A 19,815-nucleotide genomic window follows, 5' to 3' on the forward strand; every position below is an offset into this window, starting at 1 on the left:
TGCTTATTCTCTCATCATTTCAGTTATCTTCCAACCCGAATTTCTGGAAAACTGTGGAATTGTGGGACAGATAGCGGAATTTTGAAACCCTACCCGTCGCAACACATGGCCTGAGGAGACAGCGACATACTGTCCATCCATCCCACGGAGGAGTGTGGCCATGCTTTATACCCCAGCTAATTACAGCCAGATGAAATTATGCCTTCCAAATCCAAGCCATTTAAAGACAATTTATAAAGATTCATCATCCTAATGTCCCTTAAAAGATCTTCCACGGGTTATTTAAGTAAGTTATTAATGAGCTTCTAATGCTCTGCTTGAAGGAAGCGGCCTTCCCTTGTCTCCTCTCCTTGGTTGATCTGAAGGGGGTGGGTTCTGTGCCCTACAGAGTTTAAGGTTAGTTAGGAAAGACGAGGCACTAGACATGGAGGTTGAAGGACAAATCTGTTTTTGTTTGTATGAGGTTTATTTACATTTGTATTATATTTGGAGGAGTAACACGGTACGAATTAACAATTGACCTGTGCCAGCTTTTCACGGGTCAACAGGTTTAAAAGGGATTGTTGAATGCATTTGGGCTCTTTCATTGGATAATTCTCTCTGTCTTCACCCCATCCTCACCTCTAACCCCTGGCCTACACCCCATGTCATCTGTACAGGATTTTAAATAAGATTTACATTTCGGAAGTGTGACAAATGCAATCGTTGACATAGTTGGTCAGAAAGGCCTGTCATTTTAAATGTGGTAAAGGCTACATAGTACATTTGGGAGGTTGTAATTAACACTTTACTCCGACGTCTTCAATTTAAACACATACCCTGTTTTGTACTCATTCGGCTGAACCAAAAGCCATACACTGGGGTCAAACTGAAACTTTGGTCAAACTATGCAGGCCCGAGGTTTTTTGTTATTGAACGATCATCATGGTTCCACATTATAGCTAAGCCATCACGCCTCAAGACCAGGAATTTGACCTTGGAGCTAAAGAGCTATTTATATAGAGTTTGAATCTAGTGTGTATATATTTGGTTTCTTTGGAGATATATTGGGACTTGAGGGAGGTTGATTAGCAATAAGGCAACAGACCCAGTGGCCTTGACGGAACCTTCTGACAGAGGGTTTTAGGTATTATTACATAATTTAGGGGCTGCTTATATTTGTCCTGTAACACGTTTTTAATGGAAATGTATTTTTTGAATATCCCAATTCCCCCTGATACTTCACTCCCTGAGGGTGTAACATGCAAGGTCAACATTATACAGCGCCCCTGGAAGAAATTGAGGTTAAGTGCCTTGGTCAAGGGCACAGCGACAGATTTTTCACGTAGTCAGCGCCTCGCTCTAACCTCGAGGCCAGCCATTATGTATCTTGTGGTGTAATGAGTCTTCTTTGTCTCTTTCAGCAATGGATGGAGTGCCTTTCATGATCTCTGAAAAGTTTGCCTGCGCTTCCGATGATGTGAGTCTGTCTTTCGGTTGGTTCACTCACAAAATGTAATCTTGACTGTTTTTTTTAATTTATTTTTATTTTACCTTTATTTAACTAGGTAAGTCAGTTAAGAACAAATTCTTATTTTCAATGACGGCCTAGGAACAGTGGGTTAACTGCCTTGTTCAGGGGCAGAACGACAGATTTGTACCTTGTCAGCTCGGGATTCGAACTTGCAACCTTTCGGTTCAACGCTCTAACCACTAGGCTACGCTGCCGCCCCAGCGGCTACAATCCCCGTCTGTCTGCCTCCCTCCACTCCTGCCCGTCATAGTTGTGAAAAAACAAAATGCAACGGGGCAATATTCTTGCCTCTGATGTAGATATAAGCTTGATTAGATTGTGTGTGAAACTGGTTGATCAAGAATAGGTACAGACTGAGAGAAGTCTGTTAACCTTACATGCATTCAACATGCTCGCCCAGCCTGTCAACTTCATGTCCTGTCGGCCATCTGTATTGTTAACCTTACATACATTCAACTTCATGTCCTGTCGGCCATCTGTATTGTTAACCTTACATACATTCAACTTCATGTCCTGTCGGCCATCTGTATTGTTAACCTTACATACATTCAACTTCATGTCCTGTCGGCCATCTGTATTGTTAACCTTACATACATTCAACTTCATGTCCTGTCGGCCATCTGTATTGTTAACCTTACATACATTCAACTTCATGTCCTGTCGACCATCTGTATTGTTAACCTTACATACATTCAACTTCATGTCCTGTCGGCCATCTGTATTGTTAACCTTACATACATTCAACTTCATGTCCTGTTGACCATCTGTATTGCAGCTGCAGCAGGTGGATCTGATGGGCATCACAATCAAGTCGCTGACGGAGATTGAGAAAGAGGTGAGTTCACCGTCTCACCCCAGGCTAACTCGTATTAGCCTGGTTCCAGATCTGTTTGTGCCGTCATGCCGAACACCATAGGAGTTGGCAAGACTCCACAAACCGAGCCTGGGGACCAGGCTAAACTCGTAACACCATGTACACCGACCCACCGAGACATATGACATCATCGACTGCCTTCAAAAACGGGTTCCAGCATTTGATAGAGGCCCAGGTGAGCACAGTTCTGGTCTTGTGTTGATTATGTAAAAGGGCTTTACACGTGGAGTTTAGAGGGGCCTTTCAGGCAGAGATGAGCCCTCTCTGAATTAAACCACACCCAAGCCTCTCTTGGGTCAGAGCACTGAGCATTGCCACGGGTGTGTATGTCTCTCTTAAAAGAATAAACGAGCAGACGTTACCCCTACCTAGTGTGCGAGGGGACAAAATAAGTCGTAGTGTCTAATCCACATGATCAGTGGAGTGGAAGGAACCCAGAGAAAATGAGTTAAATAATTATGGAGATGAGGTACATAGCTTATTGGTTAGTGCTTTGTGAAGGCAGCATTTTCACTTACTGTTGTAATGGCAGGACGCAATGTTGTGTGAAGTGCCTCTGTGTTTCTCCATCTGTCCACTAGAGGCCTGTATTTGACCTATTTCGCCCTCTACTCTGTGACGTTTGCCCGTCGAAGGGTTGCATATTAATGTGCTGATGCTATTCAAAATCCAGTAATTAAGGGAAGACATTGAGTAAATTAAAAGGCATGTTCCAGTGATGAGAATGAATCCTGTAATCATATACAGCAGCCAATAATATTTGTTGGGACGGGTGCTACATGCTTTTCTCCCCTCATTGCTTCAGATGGTGTCGGTTCCAGCCATTAGGCTCCCATTTCCCCAATGACTAGAGGAACTTGCCAACATAAGTAATTGGTGTCTCTTTTAAGTGTTGATTAGCCCACAATTTGAGTTGACGTCTTCATCCTGTGGGGAGCTGCAACGGGAGAGATGAGGGAGAGATGGACAAGGGGTGAGGAAGATGGTGATGGATTGCAGGGATGAGGGAGAGATGGAAAGGGGAACAGACATACAAAAAAAAAAAAAATGTCTTAAAACCTGGAATGTTGACGAATGAACATGGCAGAAAAACAATATTGTCTCAACCACATACCCATCGGACCAGGTGAGGCTCAGGTGAGACAATAGATCGGACCAGGTGAGACAATAGATCAGACCAGGTGAGTCTCAGTTGAGACAATAGATCGGACCAGGTGAGACAATAGATCAGACCAGGTGAGTCTCAGTTGAGACAATAGATCAGACCAGGTGAGACAATAGATCAGACCAGGTGAGACAATACATCAGACCAGGTGAGACAATACATCAGACCAGGTGAGTCTCAATTGAGACAATAGATCGGACCAGGTGAGACAATAGATCGGACCAGGTGAGACAATAGATCGGACCAGGTGAGACAATAGATCGGACTGGGTGAGACAATAGATCAGACCAGGTGAGACAATAGATCGGACCAGGTGAGTCTCAGTTCAGACTAATCCTTGATTAAGGTAATATATAAAGGTTTAGGGTTAAGACCAATACAAGATACTTTGTTGAATCTTGCTCATCTGGCAGGTCTGTACCATAGTGTGTGTGTGTGTGTGTGTGTGTGTGTGTGTGTCCTCTGCAATTGCTTTTCAAGCCACGAATTGGTGCGGTGGGAATCCCGTTAACGTCTGCTTGTTTAATCGTAATCCTGTGGTATGGAGAAGATCTGTCAACTAGTAGTGACATCATCGCCTAGTGCCCTGGTTTCTTACCACACAGCAAATCAACTGAAATCATTTCATTGAAAACTTTGATTGTAATCTCTTAGTTGAATTGTTTAGTTCAGTTTGTTGTAATAGATATTTTTTTTGGGGGGGGGGGGGTCATTCAGGTATTACAACAAACGGTTGGCAGTCCTCTTAACCCAAAACACTATTGTTCTCTCTTAATTCAGCATTTTAATAAGCGTTTGTTTGGTTTTAAATGAGTTTGATTTGATTCCAGACCTCAAGCATCTATCAGTGGGGAACTACCTTCTATTTTTGTGCAGGATAGAATGTTTTGGCTTGTGCTGGGCTTGGCCACAAGGGGGAATACTTTGACCAAAAATCCAGTCAGAGACTGGTAACTGTATGAGACTAATGGGTGGCCCTAACAGTTTTCAAAGGTGTGTTAAACAAATGCACTAAATATGCTTTATTATTTGTAATGTAGTCCTGATAATATCTTTCTTTCCATCTCTCTCCATCTACCTTCTCTCAGTACGAGTATAGTTTCCGCACGGAGCACAGCGCAGCAGCGAGACTGCCCCCCAGTCCCACACGGATCTCCCTGGGCTCTGAGGCCTGAGCCCCCCAGTCCCCCCCCCCGTCCCCCCCCCAGTCCCACACGGATCTCCCTGGGCTCTGAGGCCTGAGCCCCCCCCTCCTCCCAGTCCCACACGGATCTCCCTGGGCTCTGAGGCCTGAGCCCCCCCTCCTCTCCCCCCCCAGTCCCACACGGATCTCCCTGGGCTCTGAGGCCTGAGCCCCCCAGTCCCCCCCCAGTCCCCCCCCCAGTCCCACACGGATCTGAGCCTCCCCCTCCTCCCCTACAGAGAGTACAGAGACCTGAGCCTCCTCCCCTACAGAGAGGTCTGAGCCTCCTCCCCTACAGAGAGGTCTGAGCCTCCTCCCCTACAGAGAGGTCTGAGCCTCCTCCCCTACAGAGAGACTTGTCTCTCCCTCCTTCTCCTCCCCTACAGAGAGGTCTGAGCCTCCCCCAGTCCTACAGCAGGAGAGGAGGAGAGACTCACACTACTACTACTGAGAACCATCCCACACAAACCAAGCCAGGGAGACAGAGCGAAAGAGGAAACTAGGTCTCCCTCTCTCCCTTCGGCCTGCTTTCCTCCCCGCCTGCCTCCCTTCCTCCCTCCCTCCCTGCCTCCCTTCCTCACTCCCTCCCTCCTTGCCTCCCTTCCTCCCTCCTTGTCTCCCTCCTTGCCTTCCTTTCCTTCCTCCTTTCCTCCCTTCCTCCCTCCTTGCCTCCCTTCCTCCCTCCTTGCCTCCCTTGCTTCCCTTCCTCACTCCCTCCCTCCTTGCTTCCCTTCCTCCCTCCTTGCCTCCTTGTCTCCCTCCTTGCCTCCCTCCACTCCACTCCTACCAAACAAAACAATACAGTCATTGGGACAGCTTGGTCCACTGTCCAAATGGATGGTCCTTTTCTTTCGAAAAGGAAACAAAATGAACAAACAGAAGTCCTTTGGTTACCCAGTTGTTTCTTGTTTGTTTTTAAAGTTCAGTACTGCTTATTGGAAGGAGGAGGGAAACGCTCCACGGCATTAAGACTTTCACAGGTGTGTGGTAGAGACGAGCTCCAGTGTGCATTCAGGATGGAAAGACCTGTGAACCTGATGGTTGTGTGATTTTTGTACCCTTGGTGGTTAAGGGAGGAGAGAGAGCGCAAGGCTTGCCCATTCACCCCATGAACCATCGTGGCAGAGGCACCAGTTTAGTCTAGAAATGCACATTTGATCATCCCTCCTTTCGGGAACTTTAAAGCACCCACAGAGTTGGGTTTGTTGGAACAAACAGTGATCTATAATACCCTATTGGATATAAGCAGTGTGCAACCCACTGGTCTCGCCTTCGTTCCATTGGTCGTCTGGATATTTCTGCATCAAAGAGCAGCTTAGCTACAGTCCCCCCCACCTCACCACCTCCCTGTACACTAGATGTAAGCCCAGGAAGAGGAGAAGCCAGCTTACATGTGTTACTGTAACATAAATGTCCCCCAACAATATTGATAAGGACAGTTCACAAACTGCTTTGAGAATGTTCTTGTCTCTCGTCATTCTTTGTGAGTTATTATTTAGTCATTTCAGTTGTTCTTACTCTTTGCCTCGGCTATTCTGTCACGTTTCAACGACGACTCCATCAATGTTCTTTCTGGTCTGAGACACTCCTTGGATTAAAATCAGAACCACTAGTAAATGGACTGTAAGAGTCGGTAAGGTCTTACCGTTAGCTGGACAACACGCCACTTTTTTATTTTATTTTTATTTTTTTTCAAAGCCAGATGTTTGCATCTGTTACCAGTTTCACTGTGGCTTACTCAGTCTTGTCATGATTTTAGTATTTCTTATCTTTAAAAGCTGTATTTTCTATTTCTCGCAGAATGAGTTTGACAGAAACCTACTGCTTTGTTTTTAAGGAGCCAGTTACCAATGAGAGCCTTTTCTTTCTCTAGTCAGGTCACAAGGGCCAGCATTGTGATAGTATTCATTTGCCACTTTCATTTTCTTAATGAACAAAATAGATCATGTTTTAATTATGTGTATAATATGTGTTTTGAACTAAATGTGATGTTCTTGTATCAAGAAGAACACACTTAATAATTTGGGCTCAAGTAACAGTCTTTAGATTCATTCATAATCTGATATGTGGTCTTCTAAACTGTCAAAAACGACTTATTGTAATTTAAGTGTTCCTGATGTTTTGCCTGTCCATTGGCATGGGGGGGTGCTATAACTAATAACACCCCCATCTCCTCAGCTTTCTCCAAACTCTGACACGATTCCCTCTAAACCTTGGGTTTTGTGTTCACCATATCAAAAATGTTTGGCAACAGGAAACTGAAAGCTGTGTTCAGTTTAGTACCTTCCGGTTTCAAAACATTGTCTCTGTTGAACACGACCCAGCTTACACACTCCCAAACTATCAGGAAACGCACGTCTTCTGCGATAGTATTTTTCCCAACACTGTAGTCTGTTCTTACATTTTTTTTGTCTTATTGCCTCAACTGTGCTACAACAAACTGTGATCAAACCACTCATTGATATGACTTTTAGTTTGTTTGCTGTTGCTTGTCATTCTTTTACCCACACATGCTTGATATTAAATGGTATTAATATTGAGATTTTTTTTTTTTTTATACAACAGTATTTGTCTTAAATGGCATCCAGGGTTGCTCCTTTTCAACATAAGCTTTTTAAACACTGCCTAGAAAATAATGTCAACTCTGGAGAACCTTTTCTTCTCCCCCCCCCTAGCATTCCTGGTACTGATGTATTCTAATCGCTGTAGTTTAAGCATCAAGTTTCAACATAATTTAGTTGAGCTTTCTATGCTTGGCAGAAGTTGTTTCCTTAGAGCAGCTCTTGGTGCCCTTTGGGGAAAAACATGAGTTAAATCGGCTCTTTATTTTCTCTTTGTCTAATCGCTCATTTAAGCTCTGAGGAGTATTCTGATCCTTCTCTCCCCAGAATAATTGACCAATACATGTCAGTGTTGTATTTTTCAGAAAATCAAAAAAAAAAAAAATTTGTCAAATCAATGTCAAAAAAGAGATCGATTGTGTTATTGCACTGCCTATATATTGTGATCACGCTAGTAGCTTAGCTAGTTTAACTAGACCAAACGTCCATTCAAAAACGATGCTTGTAAATGCTCCCATGCCCACGTTACGGCTTGTTTTGTTCTGCCTGCATCATGGTAAACCTACATCTGTACTTCTACATCTGAACTGTGGTGTGTAAATATCTTCAGATGGTCATGATAAAATACATTGTTGTTAAGTAATATGATTTGTCTGTGTATTTAACATTTTAATAATACTGTTGATTTCAGCGAGGTCAAGTTTTCAGTCCTGTATTGTTTTCAATATGGACTCCTTTTAAGACAGACGTGGAATCGTTCCAACTATGAGATACTGTCCAACAAGCTGTAGCTGAGCTGGGATTTGTAGATTTTTAATTGTTGTTTTGAATTGCAACTCTTCTCTCCTGGGATGGAGTTTGGGTTATCCTACTTCGAATGACTCTCATCCCACCAGTAAACAAAACTTAAATTGACAACGAGAAGCTTCCACAGTTTATATTATTAGTTAAATCCTCAAATGTATATTTTAGAGTGTTAACTAACAATCTAACCACCCAAACAACATGAAGCTCTGTACTACTGGAGTTACATACGATGATGTTTTGTTTGTCTTCCTGAGAACTCTTCATTTGTAAATGCTTGTGAATTCATTATGGCTCTGAGGATCCTGTGGTTGATAACTGATGTTTTAAAAAAGGTCGATTTTGGACAAAAAAAAAGCAATAAAAAAAAAAAAAAAAAAATGTATAACTGATCAATGCACGATCATACCAGGTAATTTACTGCTTAAACAAAACAGATAAATAAGATATTTGGCTACAGAAGTGCCATTTCTTACGGATCTCTACAGCTTCCGTCCAAAAACAAAATCCTGTGAAATGATGTCAACACATACTGAAGGAGTTACTGATTAGCTCCGAGTGGCTAGCTTAGATAACGAACTAGCTAAGTCTGTCACATTACCAGAATGACATGATGAACCAAAAGGCACACCCCAGTTGTGTTTGAAAATTGATAAAGAGGTGGTGTTAGAAGACAAACCTTGTATCCTAGTTTCAAAGCCTAATCTGTTAGGTATCAGATGGTTCAGATCAATATGGGCCTGTTGTTATTATTATTATTATGGCAGTCTTATGTTAAAGTGTTTACCCTGCGTGTCATTGAGGTGTGTTTGCACGTGTTTTTTGTTAATAAGTAATGGAGTAATCTTTTATTTACCGTTTCTCAGAAGCTTCCTACATTTTGATTTAATTTCAACCCACTGCTCTTCATTACTTCCGTCATTCTATAAATGTTATTTTTTTTTTTTTTTTGGTGGTCGGTTCGCTCCCTCAATCATTAGTTATCCGGCAGTGTGCAAACATGCGGGTTCTCTCATCTCAGTACCACCCCAGTCGTTTTTAATGATGACTAGTAAAACAACAGAGAGAGAGACCTCTTAACTAGCTACTTCAAAACCCACAAGTTACTTTCCTCTCAAGATGCGTCGGCAACAGAGAAATCTGGCACGCACAACCCACTGTCACCAAACTGTACCTGTAACGGAACCATTCGGGGAAGCAATTTATCCTTTCCATGGATATAGGTTACTTTTAATCCCATTTTTTAAATTCGATATTTACCATCTTAAAGACCTTTCATCAGAAACGCTGAGTGCCTGTCATAATGCCATATATCTGTCAAGGCTGCTTTTTTTTTTTAAACTTCTGATTCCTCTCCATTTTGTTTGTCACCAAAATAGAATCTTCTTTCATCTTATCCGAGTTTATGCAGAGAATGGACTAGGGTCCAAGTTTGTCAGGCAGACTTTTGCATGTTGCTTGTATGCCAGCGTACTGGGTTAAGGCTAATGGTACCATGGATTACTTTAGTCAATGTCAAGTTAGTGCATCTCTTCAAAATGATAACTAGTTATAAAGAAAAGTCATTGTATCATTTGTATTAATTTATTTAACATTGTCTTTTAATATTGACATAGGGACAAATCAGTGTGCTTGTTTGTCTGTCTGTATTAACACATTTTGAATAAAACTTTATTAAAATGGTGGCTGATTTGTCTCTGATTTTAAAACAAGACATATGTTGACTAAATTTAACAGTAAGATTAGTTATATCCAGTGCTGTGACCAGATTCAACCCGCCCCAGCACATTATGTACGCAGCCTGAGAGGTATGGTTTTTCTGTAATACGTGTTGTGGTCTTTCGTACACTTCTATAGAGAAAGGTCTTGGACGGATATCAAAACCATCTACAAAATACAAATGGCATCTCAACTTTTAATCTTGTTCCCTACTACTTAACCAGAAGGGTCCCCGTCTAGGTAAAAAAATATCCCCCTTTCATCCGCTGTTTCAGCTGGTGGCCATGTGAGGACGATTAGGACGATTGGGTTGTGATGACGCAAGGTGTGAGCTGATCCCTCCCTCTGATGGGCAGATGTTGAGGAGAGATGACCGGCCAGGCTCCGCCGTTGCCTTGCCTTGGGAATGGCATTTAAGTGGCCGGAGCAGGAAAACAAATGGATTCCTTTCTGGTGAGATCAAAGGAGCGGCCATCGCGCAGACTCATGGGGAACCTGCCTCGCTAACTACCCCCTGAGGAGGGTGGTTGTTTGATGGTTGGGGGGGGGGGGGGGGTCAGGTTTTGGGGAAGGTTGTTTCTGGCTTGTTTTTTGCTCCCTCAGGACCAGGTTGTTGCCGGGCGTCGCTCCCTCAGGACCAGGTTGTTGCCGGGCGTCGCTCCCTCAGGACCAGGTTGTTGCCGGGCGTCGCTCCCTCAGGACCAGGTTGTTGCCGGGCGTCGCTCCCTCAGGACCAGGTTGTTGCCGGGCGTCGCTCCCTCGGGACCAGGTTGTTGCCGGGCGTCGCTCCCTCAGGACCAGAAAATGAGGGATCCGTGATGAAGTGGCGTTCTGTCTGAAACGACAGTTGAGGGCCAGCAGGTGGAGTTCTTCCCTCTGAGCCACTGTGATGGAAGGTGTAATCCCTTCTCCGTCAAAAGGTTTAATAACTAACTTTTGACTGACATAGTCGGACTAGTTGCATAAGTAATGGAGAAAACAACAGCATAGAAAATAAGTAATTGTATGAATGTTTTAAACCTTCAAGCCGTTATTCTGTGTGTATTTCAGTGACATCAATGATTAATTGATGAACCCACTGAGAGGTTATTGAGTCATGATACCTTAGATCATTTGAGGCGATGCCATTCTTAGTTTGGGGGGGGGGGGGGGTGTGTTAGAGCAGGGCTGTCTGTACATTTGCAAGAAAAGAGTGGACAGGATATGGCCAATTGAAAAGAGAAGGTCTTAAGACAGGTGCGCTAACACTGCACACTCTTGGAGGTGCTATGCTTTTTGGACATTTACAGCCGTCTTTCTCCTTTCATCAGAGCCAGATGTGCTCAGTAAAGGGCTGAGCATCCACAAGCAGCAATAACTTGCAACTCCCCAAGGGGAACTAGGGCTACCAACATGGAGAAGCTAACGGTTCAAGGGGGACAGGAGCCAACAGCCTTGTTATTAATGAAAAAGTCAGCGTTGCACAAAGTAAAAACGGCAATATCTGGCCAGCTTCCACAACTAAGAGCGCGAAGTGTGAGGCCAAACTTCTCTACTGTTTTTGTCCCACTGCTATCATGCTGCACGTCCGTGCAGATGTTTTTCGCTGTAATGTTTTGCATGGTGCTGTATATCTGCAATGTATGCGGTTCATCCTGCTGAGCGTGGCAACGTCATATCAATGAGCCTCACTTCAAACTTAAAGGGATAGTTTGAAAAATATACAGTCTTTGGAAAGTTCAGACCCTTTGACTTTTTCCACTTTGTTACATTACAGCCTTATTCTAAAATTGATTGCTGAGTTGTTGTTTTTAAACAAATTTAATCTACACACAATACCCCATAATGACAAAGTGAAAACAGGTTTAGACATTTTTGCATATATATATATATAAAATAACATACCTTATTTACATAAGTATTCAGGCCCTTTGCTATGAGCTCAGGTGCATCCTGTTTCCATTGATCATCCTTGATGTTTCTACAACTTGGAGTCCACCTGTGGTAAATTCAATTGATTGGACATGGTTTGGAAAGGCACACACCTGTCTATATAAGGTCCCACAGTTGACTGCATGTCAGAGCAAAAACCAAGCCATGAGGTCAAAGAAATTGTCTGTAGAGCGCCGAGACAGGATTGTGTTGAGGCATCTGGAGAAGGGCACCATTCTTAAATGAAAGACATTTGGAAACACTAAGACTCCTCTTAGAGCTGGACGCCCGGTCAAACTGAGCAATCGGGGGAGAAGGGCATCGGTCAGGGAGGTGACCAAGTACCTGATGGGGAGTTGGAGAGTTCCTCTGTGGAGATTGTTGTCCTTCTGGAAGGTTCTCCCATCTCTGCAGCACTCCACCAATCAGGCCTTTATGGTAGAGTGGCCAGATGGAAGTCACTCCTCAGTAAAAGGCACATGACAGCCCGCTTGGAGTTTGACAAAAGGCACCTAAAAGACTCTCAGACCATGAGAAACAACATTCTCTAGTCTGATGAAAACAAGACCGAACTCTTCGGCCTGAAAGCCAAGCGTCACGTCTGGAGGAAACCTGTCACCATCCCTACGGTGAAGCATGGTGGTGGCAGCATCATGCTGTGGGGATGTTTTTCAGCGGCAGGGACTGGGAGACTAGTCAGGATCGAGGCAAAGATGAACGGAGCAAAGTACAGACGAAAACCTGCTCCAGAGTGCTCAGGACCTCAGACTGGGGTGAAGGTTCACCTTCCAACAGGACAACAACCTAAGCACACAGCCAAGACGGCAGGAGTGGCTTCAGGACAAATCTCTGAATGTCCTTGAGTAGCACAGCCAGAACCCGGACTTGAAACCGATCGAACATCTCTGGAGAGACCTGAAAATAGCTGTGCAGCAAATCTCCCTATCCAACCTGACAGAGCTTGAGAGGTTCTGCTGAGAGGAATGGGAGAAACTCCCCAAATACAGGTGTGCCAAGCTTGTAGCGTCATACCCAAAGTACTGAGTAAAGGGTCTCAATACTTGATATTTACATGTTTTATTTTTTAATTAGTAAACATTTCTATAAACCTGTTTTTTGCTTTGTCATCATGGGATATTGTGTGTAGATTGAGGGGGGGGGGGGAACTAATTTTAGAATTGTGGCTGGAACATAACAAAATGTGAAAAAAGTAAAGGGGTCTGAATACTTTCTGAAAGCACGGTAGGTACCATGACTTGCCTGGGATTTGTGCCACAACTGCTGAAATGTTAGCATTTGTAAACAATGCCAGGAAAACTAAACCAATGCATGGATATCTGTCATACCTTGTCCATAGACGGCTCACAGAGTAAGGAAACCAATATGTCATTTTGTCATCTGTGTGAACTAACTCTGAAATTTACATTTACATTTTAGTCATTTAGCAGACGCTCTTATCCAGAGCGACTTACAGTAGTGAATGCATATATTTATTTAATTTTTTTTCCCCCTGTGCTGGTCCCCCATGGGAATCGAACCCACAACCCTGGCGTTGCAAACACCATGCTCTACCAACTGAGCCACACGGGACCATCCTTGTATGTGTTAGGTACACATACAAGGATAGGTGGGAATAAAACGGGTGGAAAAATAAATTCACTGTGTATAATAGGATAGAAATATTACAGTAGTAGGCCTACAATAGTCCTCAGAGAGGTAGTGGGTCGGTTAGTTGGGAAACTACATTTTCCACAAAGAAAAGAGAAATGCTTGTATGCTGACATTTCATTTCCATGGCGAGGTGTGAGGGGTCTGTCACCTTCGAGTGAGTGACTCAAATAGTGTGTCCCTGTGTCTCTGTTTCTGTGTGTCTGTGTCTGTCTGTGTGCGTCTCTCTGTGTGGTCAGGATGAGTAAGACAGAAGAGATGGATTGTTATGTCTGTCTTTGTGTGTCTCTCTGTGTGGTCAGGATGAGTAAGACAGAAGAGATGGATTGTTAGGATGTTCTATTATCAGTAATTACTCTAAAACTAATGCAATGGTCATCTCAGTCTCTGGACTTGAACCCCATTGAAAACCTGTGGTTTGAATTGAAGAGGGTAGTTCATAGGTGCAGACGAAGGATATCAAAGATCTGGAAAGAGGATCTGTATGGAGGCCGTATTAAACGGGTACCAATAATTGTGACCCTTTTTTAACTAAATCTCTTTCTCTGAGCAATTGTATTAGTAAAAACTAATACTTTTTTTTTTGGAGCATACAATATAGCAGTATTTATTTATTTTTGCTCATTATTCAAGAGTGTCAATAATTATGGACCTGGCTGTACATCAACCAGGTTCGTGCAACATGTCACACTCACCTGGATGATGCATGTCAGTCATTCTGGGCCAAAATGTTCACCAAACATCTTAGCACAGTAGCAAGGTTAAGAGTGCATCTTGACAATAGGCAGGGATGGAAAGAAAAACGTTGTTATTAATCAAAAACATTAATGAGGTTTACTTGTTGGCTAGCGAGTTGACTAATTTACTCAATAAGTTATCTAACTAACCCTTTCTCAAATCGTACAATCAGGCCTGTAAGTAATTGTGATTCCTCGTTACCACTGTCATACCGTCGTCATGGAAAGAAAGTGGGTGAATTGCTGTCACAAGTTTACAATGAGCTCCAAAGACGTCAGAGTTCCATTAGCTTGTATCTTTTATGGTTGGTGGACTCTTTTGAAGCTTGCGTTTTTCTATTCGTTCCAGAACACAGCAAATCCCCTTAGTTTTCATAAAGAGCAGTCCGTTTAAAGCGAGCCAAGGGGTGTCTCATCACAAAACCAACAAAAGGGCTCGCTATAAGAACTAAGCTCATGCATACATCAGTGAAAAGCTACGGTAAATTTCTAGTTAGAGCCTAATGTTATGGACAGTTACCAAGGCTCCCGAGTGGCGCAGCAGTCTAAGGCACTACATCTCAGTGCTAGATGCGTCACTACAAACCCTGGTTCGATTCCAGGCTGTATCACAAACGGCCATGATTGGGGAGTCCCAAGGGCGGCGCACGATTGGCCCAGCGTCGTCTGGGTTTGGCCGAGGTAGGCCGTCATTGTAAATAAGAATTTATTCTTAACTGACTTTCCTAGTTAAATAAAAAACGTAGTTGTAAAATGAATGTAATTGCTCGCTAGATTGCATAATATATGGACATATTCAATAGTTTCTCTGTTATACTGCGAGGTAACTTTCTGGTATGTATAACTTAAGGCCAAAATGTTATGCGTTTGATCATACTTTTCTTCATGTTTATTTTACAATACTATATTTACGTAGTCTAGTACAGTGTTTCATCTGAGTTTATATATAATTTAAATAATGTTGTGAAAAGTCTTGCCTAGAGGCATACAGACGTTCAGGTGTTCGCTTTGTCTCTGCATGAAAGGTACGATGATTTGATAATTACCAGAGGATAGTGACAAATGACAGCATTCAATGCAAGTACAGAGGTACATGAGATCATTGGCGTGGCTCAGACAAGCACAGAGGTACATGAGAACATTGGCGTGGCTCAGACAAGCACAGAGGTACATGAGATCATTGGCGTGGCTCAGACAAGCACAGAGGTACATGAGATCATTGGCGTGGCTCAGACAAGCACAGAGGTACATGAGATCATTGGCGTGGCTCAGACAAGCACAGAGGTACATGAGAACATTGCCATTTTCAGAAAACCACCAAAGCTGAATTTATATATCTGGATAGTCCAACCAAATATCATATGGACAGAATATAGAGTTTGCTGACGTAGCCACTGCTTGTGCTATAGACATCTGCTAACTTGACTGCCATTTTCCAACTGAAAAAAAAAACAAGTTAATACCTGATATTAGCATTTTTCAATTTCATGCCCAATTCCTCCCAAAGTATTGTCTCCCCGTCAATATACTTTTGAAGTTACTTTGGGGTTTGGTTGGAAAATGCTAATGATAGTGGCAGTGTCTAGGTAAAAAAAAAAAAAAAAAATGTAATTAAAAATCAATCAAATAAAAAGCTGAACATAGAAAATGATTGCCTCTAGTAGCCAAAAGGGCCGTATTAGCATGGCAGCGCCACTGAGGGTTTCCACCATTTTAATATAGTCAACTGGGTGGAACTTCCAACTTCATTGGCTGATCGCTCCTGGTGACCATGTTGGAGTCATGTCCAACCCGGGTCATCAGGAGGGATCAGCCAATCGTGAAGAAAATGTACTACATTAAAATTGAGATCACAAACACTATAATGGCACAGATACAGTGCTGTTTTTGATTTTGTTATATGGTTTTTACCAGATTAATTGTAGTTTTTCATGTTGTTTGTCTGTAATTTTTGTAATGACTTGGCGCTGCCTATCTTGGCCAGGACGCTCTTGAAAAAGAGATTTTAAATCTCAATGAGCCCTTCCTGGTTAAATAAATAAAAATAAAAAAGTATTCAGACCCCTTTACTTTTTCTAGGTTTTGTTACGTTACAGCCTTATTCTGAAATGGATGACATTGTTTTGTTTTTTTTCTCATAAATCTACACACAATAACCCCATAATGACCAAAGCAAAAAACAGGTTTGTAGAAATGTTTGTAAATATCTTTAATATTTTTTTTTTACACTTAGTTGAAGTTGGAAGTTTACATACATCTTAGCCAAATACGTTTAAACTCAGTTTTTCACAATTCTTGACATTTAATCCTAGTAAAAATTCCCTGTCTTAGGTCAGTTAGGATCACCACTTTATTTTAAGAATGTGAAATGTCAGAATAATAGGAGAGAATTATTTATTTCAGCTTGTATTTCTTTCATCACATTCCTAGTGGGTCAGAAGTTTACATACACAATTAGTATTTGGTAGCATTGCCTTTAAATTGTTTAACTTTGGTCAAACGTGTCGGGTAGCCTTCCACAAGCTTCCCACAATAAGTTGGGAGGAATGGGTCAAAATTCACCCAAAAGAGCTGGTGTAAAGCCCACTTGCTCGCACACACTTTTTCAGTTCTGCCCACAAATGTTCTATAGGAATGAGATCAGGGCTTTGTGATGGCCACTCCAATACCTTGACTTTGTTGTCCTTAAGCCATTTTGCCACAACTTTGGAAGTATGCTTAAGGCCGTTGTCCATTTGGAAGACCCATTTGCGACCAAGCTTTAACTACCTGATTTGATGTCTTGAGATGTTGCTTCAATATAAAACGAGTCCTATATGGACATAACCTGAAAGGCCGCTCAGCAAGGAAGAAGCCACTGCTCCAAAACCGCCATAAAAAAGCCAGACTACGGTTTGCAACTGCACATGGGGACAAATCTCGTACTTTTTGGAGAAATGTCCTCTGGTCTGATGAAACAAAAATAGAACTGTTTGGCCATAATGACCATCGTTATGTTTGGAGGAAAAAGGGGGAGGCTTGCAAGCCAAAGAACACCATCCCAACCGTGAAGGACGGGGGTGGCAGCATCATGTTGTGGGGATGCTTTGCTGCAGGAGGGCCTGGTGCACTAAACAAAATAGATGGCATCATGAGGAAGGAAAATTATGTGTATATACTGAAGCAACATCCCAAGACATCAGTCAGGAAGTTAAAGCTGGGTCGCAAATGGGTCTTCCAAATGCACAATGACCCCAAGCATACTTCCAAAGTTATGGCAAAATGGCTTAAGGACAACAAAGTCAAGGTATTGGAGTGGCCATCACAAAGCCCTGACATCAATCCCATAGAAAATTTGTGGGCAGAACTGAAAATGCTTGTGCGAGCAAGGAGGCCTACAAACCTGACTCAGTTACGCAAGCTCTGTCAGGAGGAATGGGCCAAAATTCACCCAACTTTTTGTGGTAGCTTGTGGAAGGCTACCCAAAATGTTTGACCCAAGTTAAGCAATTTAAAGGCAATGCTACCAAATACTAATTGAGTGTATGTAAACTTCTGACCCACTGGGAATGTGATGAAAGAAATAAAAGCCGAGAAATAATTCTCTACTATTATTCTGACATTTCACATTCTTAAAATAAAGTGGTGATCCTAACTGACCTAAGACAGGGCATTTTTACTAGGATTAAATGTCAGAAATTGTGAAAAACTGAGTTTAAATGTATTTGGCTAAGGTGTATGTAAACTTCCGACTTCAACTGTAGATACTTTTGTACCCGTTTCCTCCAGCATCTTCACAAGGTCCTTTGCTGTTGTTCTGGGATTGATTTGCACTTTTCGCACCAAAGTACGTTAATCTCTAGGAGACAGAACGTGTCTCCTTCCTGAGCGGTATGACGGCTGTGTGGTCCCATGGTATTTATACTTGCGTACTATTGTTTGTACAGATGAATGTGGTACCTTCAGGTGTTTGGAAATTGCTCCCAAGGATGAACCAGACTTGTGGAGGTCTCCAATTTTTTTTCTGAGGTCTTGGCTGATTTCTTTTGATTTTCCCATGATGTCAAGCAAAGAGGCAGAGTTCGAAGGTAGGCCTTGAAATACATCCACAGGTACACCTCCAATTGACTCAAATGATGTCAATTAGCCTATCAGAATCTTCTGAAGCCATGACATCATTTTCTGGAATTGTCCAAGCTGTTTAAAGGCACAGTCAACTTAATGCATGTAAACTTCTGACCCACTGAAATTGTGATAGTGAATTATAAGTGAAATAATCTGTCTGTAAACAATTGTTGGAAAAATGACTTGTGTCATGCACAAAGTAGATGTCGTAACCGACTTGCCAAAACTATAGTTTGTTAACAAGAAATATGTGGAGTGGTTGAAAAACAAGTTTTAATGACTCCAACCTAAGTGTATGTAAAATTCCGACTGCAACTGTGTATTACATTTACATAAGTATTAAGACCCTTTACTCAGTACTTTGTTGAAGCACCTTTGGCAGCGATTACAGCATCGAGACTTCTTGGGTATGATGCTACAAGCTTGGCACACAGGTATTTGGGGAGTTTATCCCATTCTTCTCTGCAGAACCTCTCAAGCTCTATCAGGTTGGATAGGAAGATTTGCTGCAAAGCTATTTTCAGGTCTCTCCAGAGATGTTCGATCGGGTTCAAGTCTGGGCTCTGGCTGGGCCACTCAAGGACATTCAGAGACTTGTCCTGAAGCCACTCCTGCTGTGTCTTGGCTGTGTGCTTAGGGTCGTTGTCCTGTTGGAAGGTGAACCTTCGCCCCAGTGTGAGGTCCTGAGCGCTCTCGAGCAGGTTTTCATCAAGGAGCTCTCTGTACTTTGCTCCGTTCATCTTTCATCACCTGACTAGTCTCCCAGTCCCTGCCGCTGAAAAACATCCCCACAACATGATGCTGCCACCACCATGCTTCACCGTAGGGATGGTGACAGGTTTCCTCCAGACGTGATGCTTGGCTTTCAGGCCGAAGAGTTCGGTCTTGTTTTCATCAGTGCAGAGAGTCCTTTAGGTGCCTTTTGGAAAACTCTAAGTGGGCTGTCGTTTGCCTTTTTACTGATTTAGTGGCTTCCATCTGGCCACTCTACCATAAAGGCCTGATTTGGTGGAGTGCTGCAGAGATGGTTGTCCTTCTGGAAGGTTCTCCCATCTCCACAGAGGAGCTCTGTCAGAGTGACCATCGGGTTCTTGGTCACCTCCCTGACCAAGGCTCTTCCCGGGCGGTTCCAAAGAATGCTGCAGACTTATTTTGATACCCTTCCCTAGATCATTGCCTCGACACAATCCTATCTCGGAGCTCTACAGACAATTCCTTTGACCACATGGCTTGGTTTTTGCTCTGACATGCACTGTCATCTGTGGGACCTTATATAGACAGGCGTTTGCCTTTCCAAATCATGTCCAATCAATTGAATTTACCACATGTGAACTCCAAGTTGTAGAAACATCTTAAGGATGATCATTGGAAACAGGACACACCTGTGCTCAATTTATAGTCTTATAGCAAAGGGTCTGAATACTTATATAGCAAAGGGTCTGAATACTTATGTAAATAAGGTATCTGTTTTTTTACATAAATTAGCCACATTTTCTAAAAACATGTTTTCATTTAGTAATTTTGGGGTATTGTGTGTAAATTGAAGAGGCCAATTTTTTTTTATTTAATCCATTTT

The 19,815-nt window shown here is 42.6% G+C and overlaps 1 protein-coding gene across 4 annotated transcripts in view; it reads left to right on the plus strand.

Moving 5' to 3' along the window:
• The window catches only part of mvb12ba (multivesicular body subunit 12Ba), a 47,260-nt gene extending 37,475 nt beyond the window's left edge, over positions 1–9,785 (plus strand). For 3 of the 4 annotated variants that reach the window (XM_014145659.3, XM_014145650.3, XM_045693849.2), the window contains exons 8-10: positions 1,404–1,459; positions 2,289–2,348; positions 4,641–9,785. In XM_014145659.3, the coding sequence (XP_014001134.1) occupies positions 1,404–1,459; positions 2,289–2,348; positions 4,641–4,727 (203 nt within the window). In that variant the 3' untranslated portion in view covers positions 4,728–9,785. The remainder of the gene's footprint in view (positions 1–1,403; positions 1,460–2,288; positions 2,349–4,640) is intronic. The other variant, XR_014379013.1, reaches the window with a different exon arrangement.
• Positions 9,786–19,815: the final 10,030 nt, after the last annotated feature.

The sequence above is a fragment of the Salmo salar genome, chromosome 01, assembly GCF_965601325.2.
Source record: "Salmo salar chromosome 01, fSalSal1, whole genome shotgun sequence".
NCBI lineage: Eukaryota > Metazoa > Chordata > Actinopteri > Salmoniformes > Salmonidae > Salmo > Salmo salar.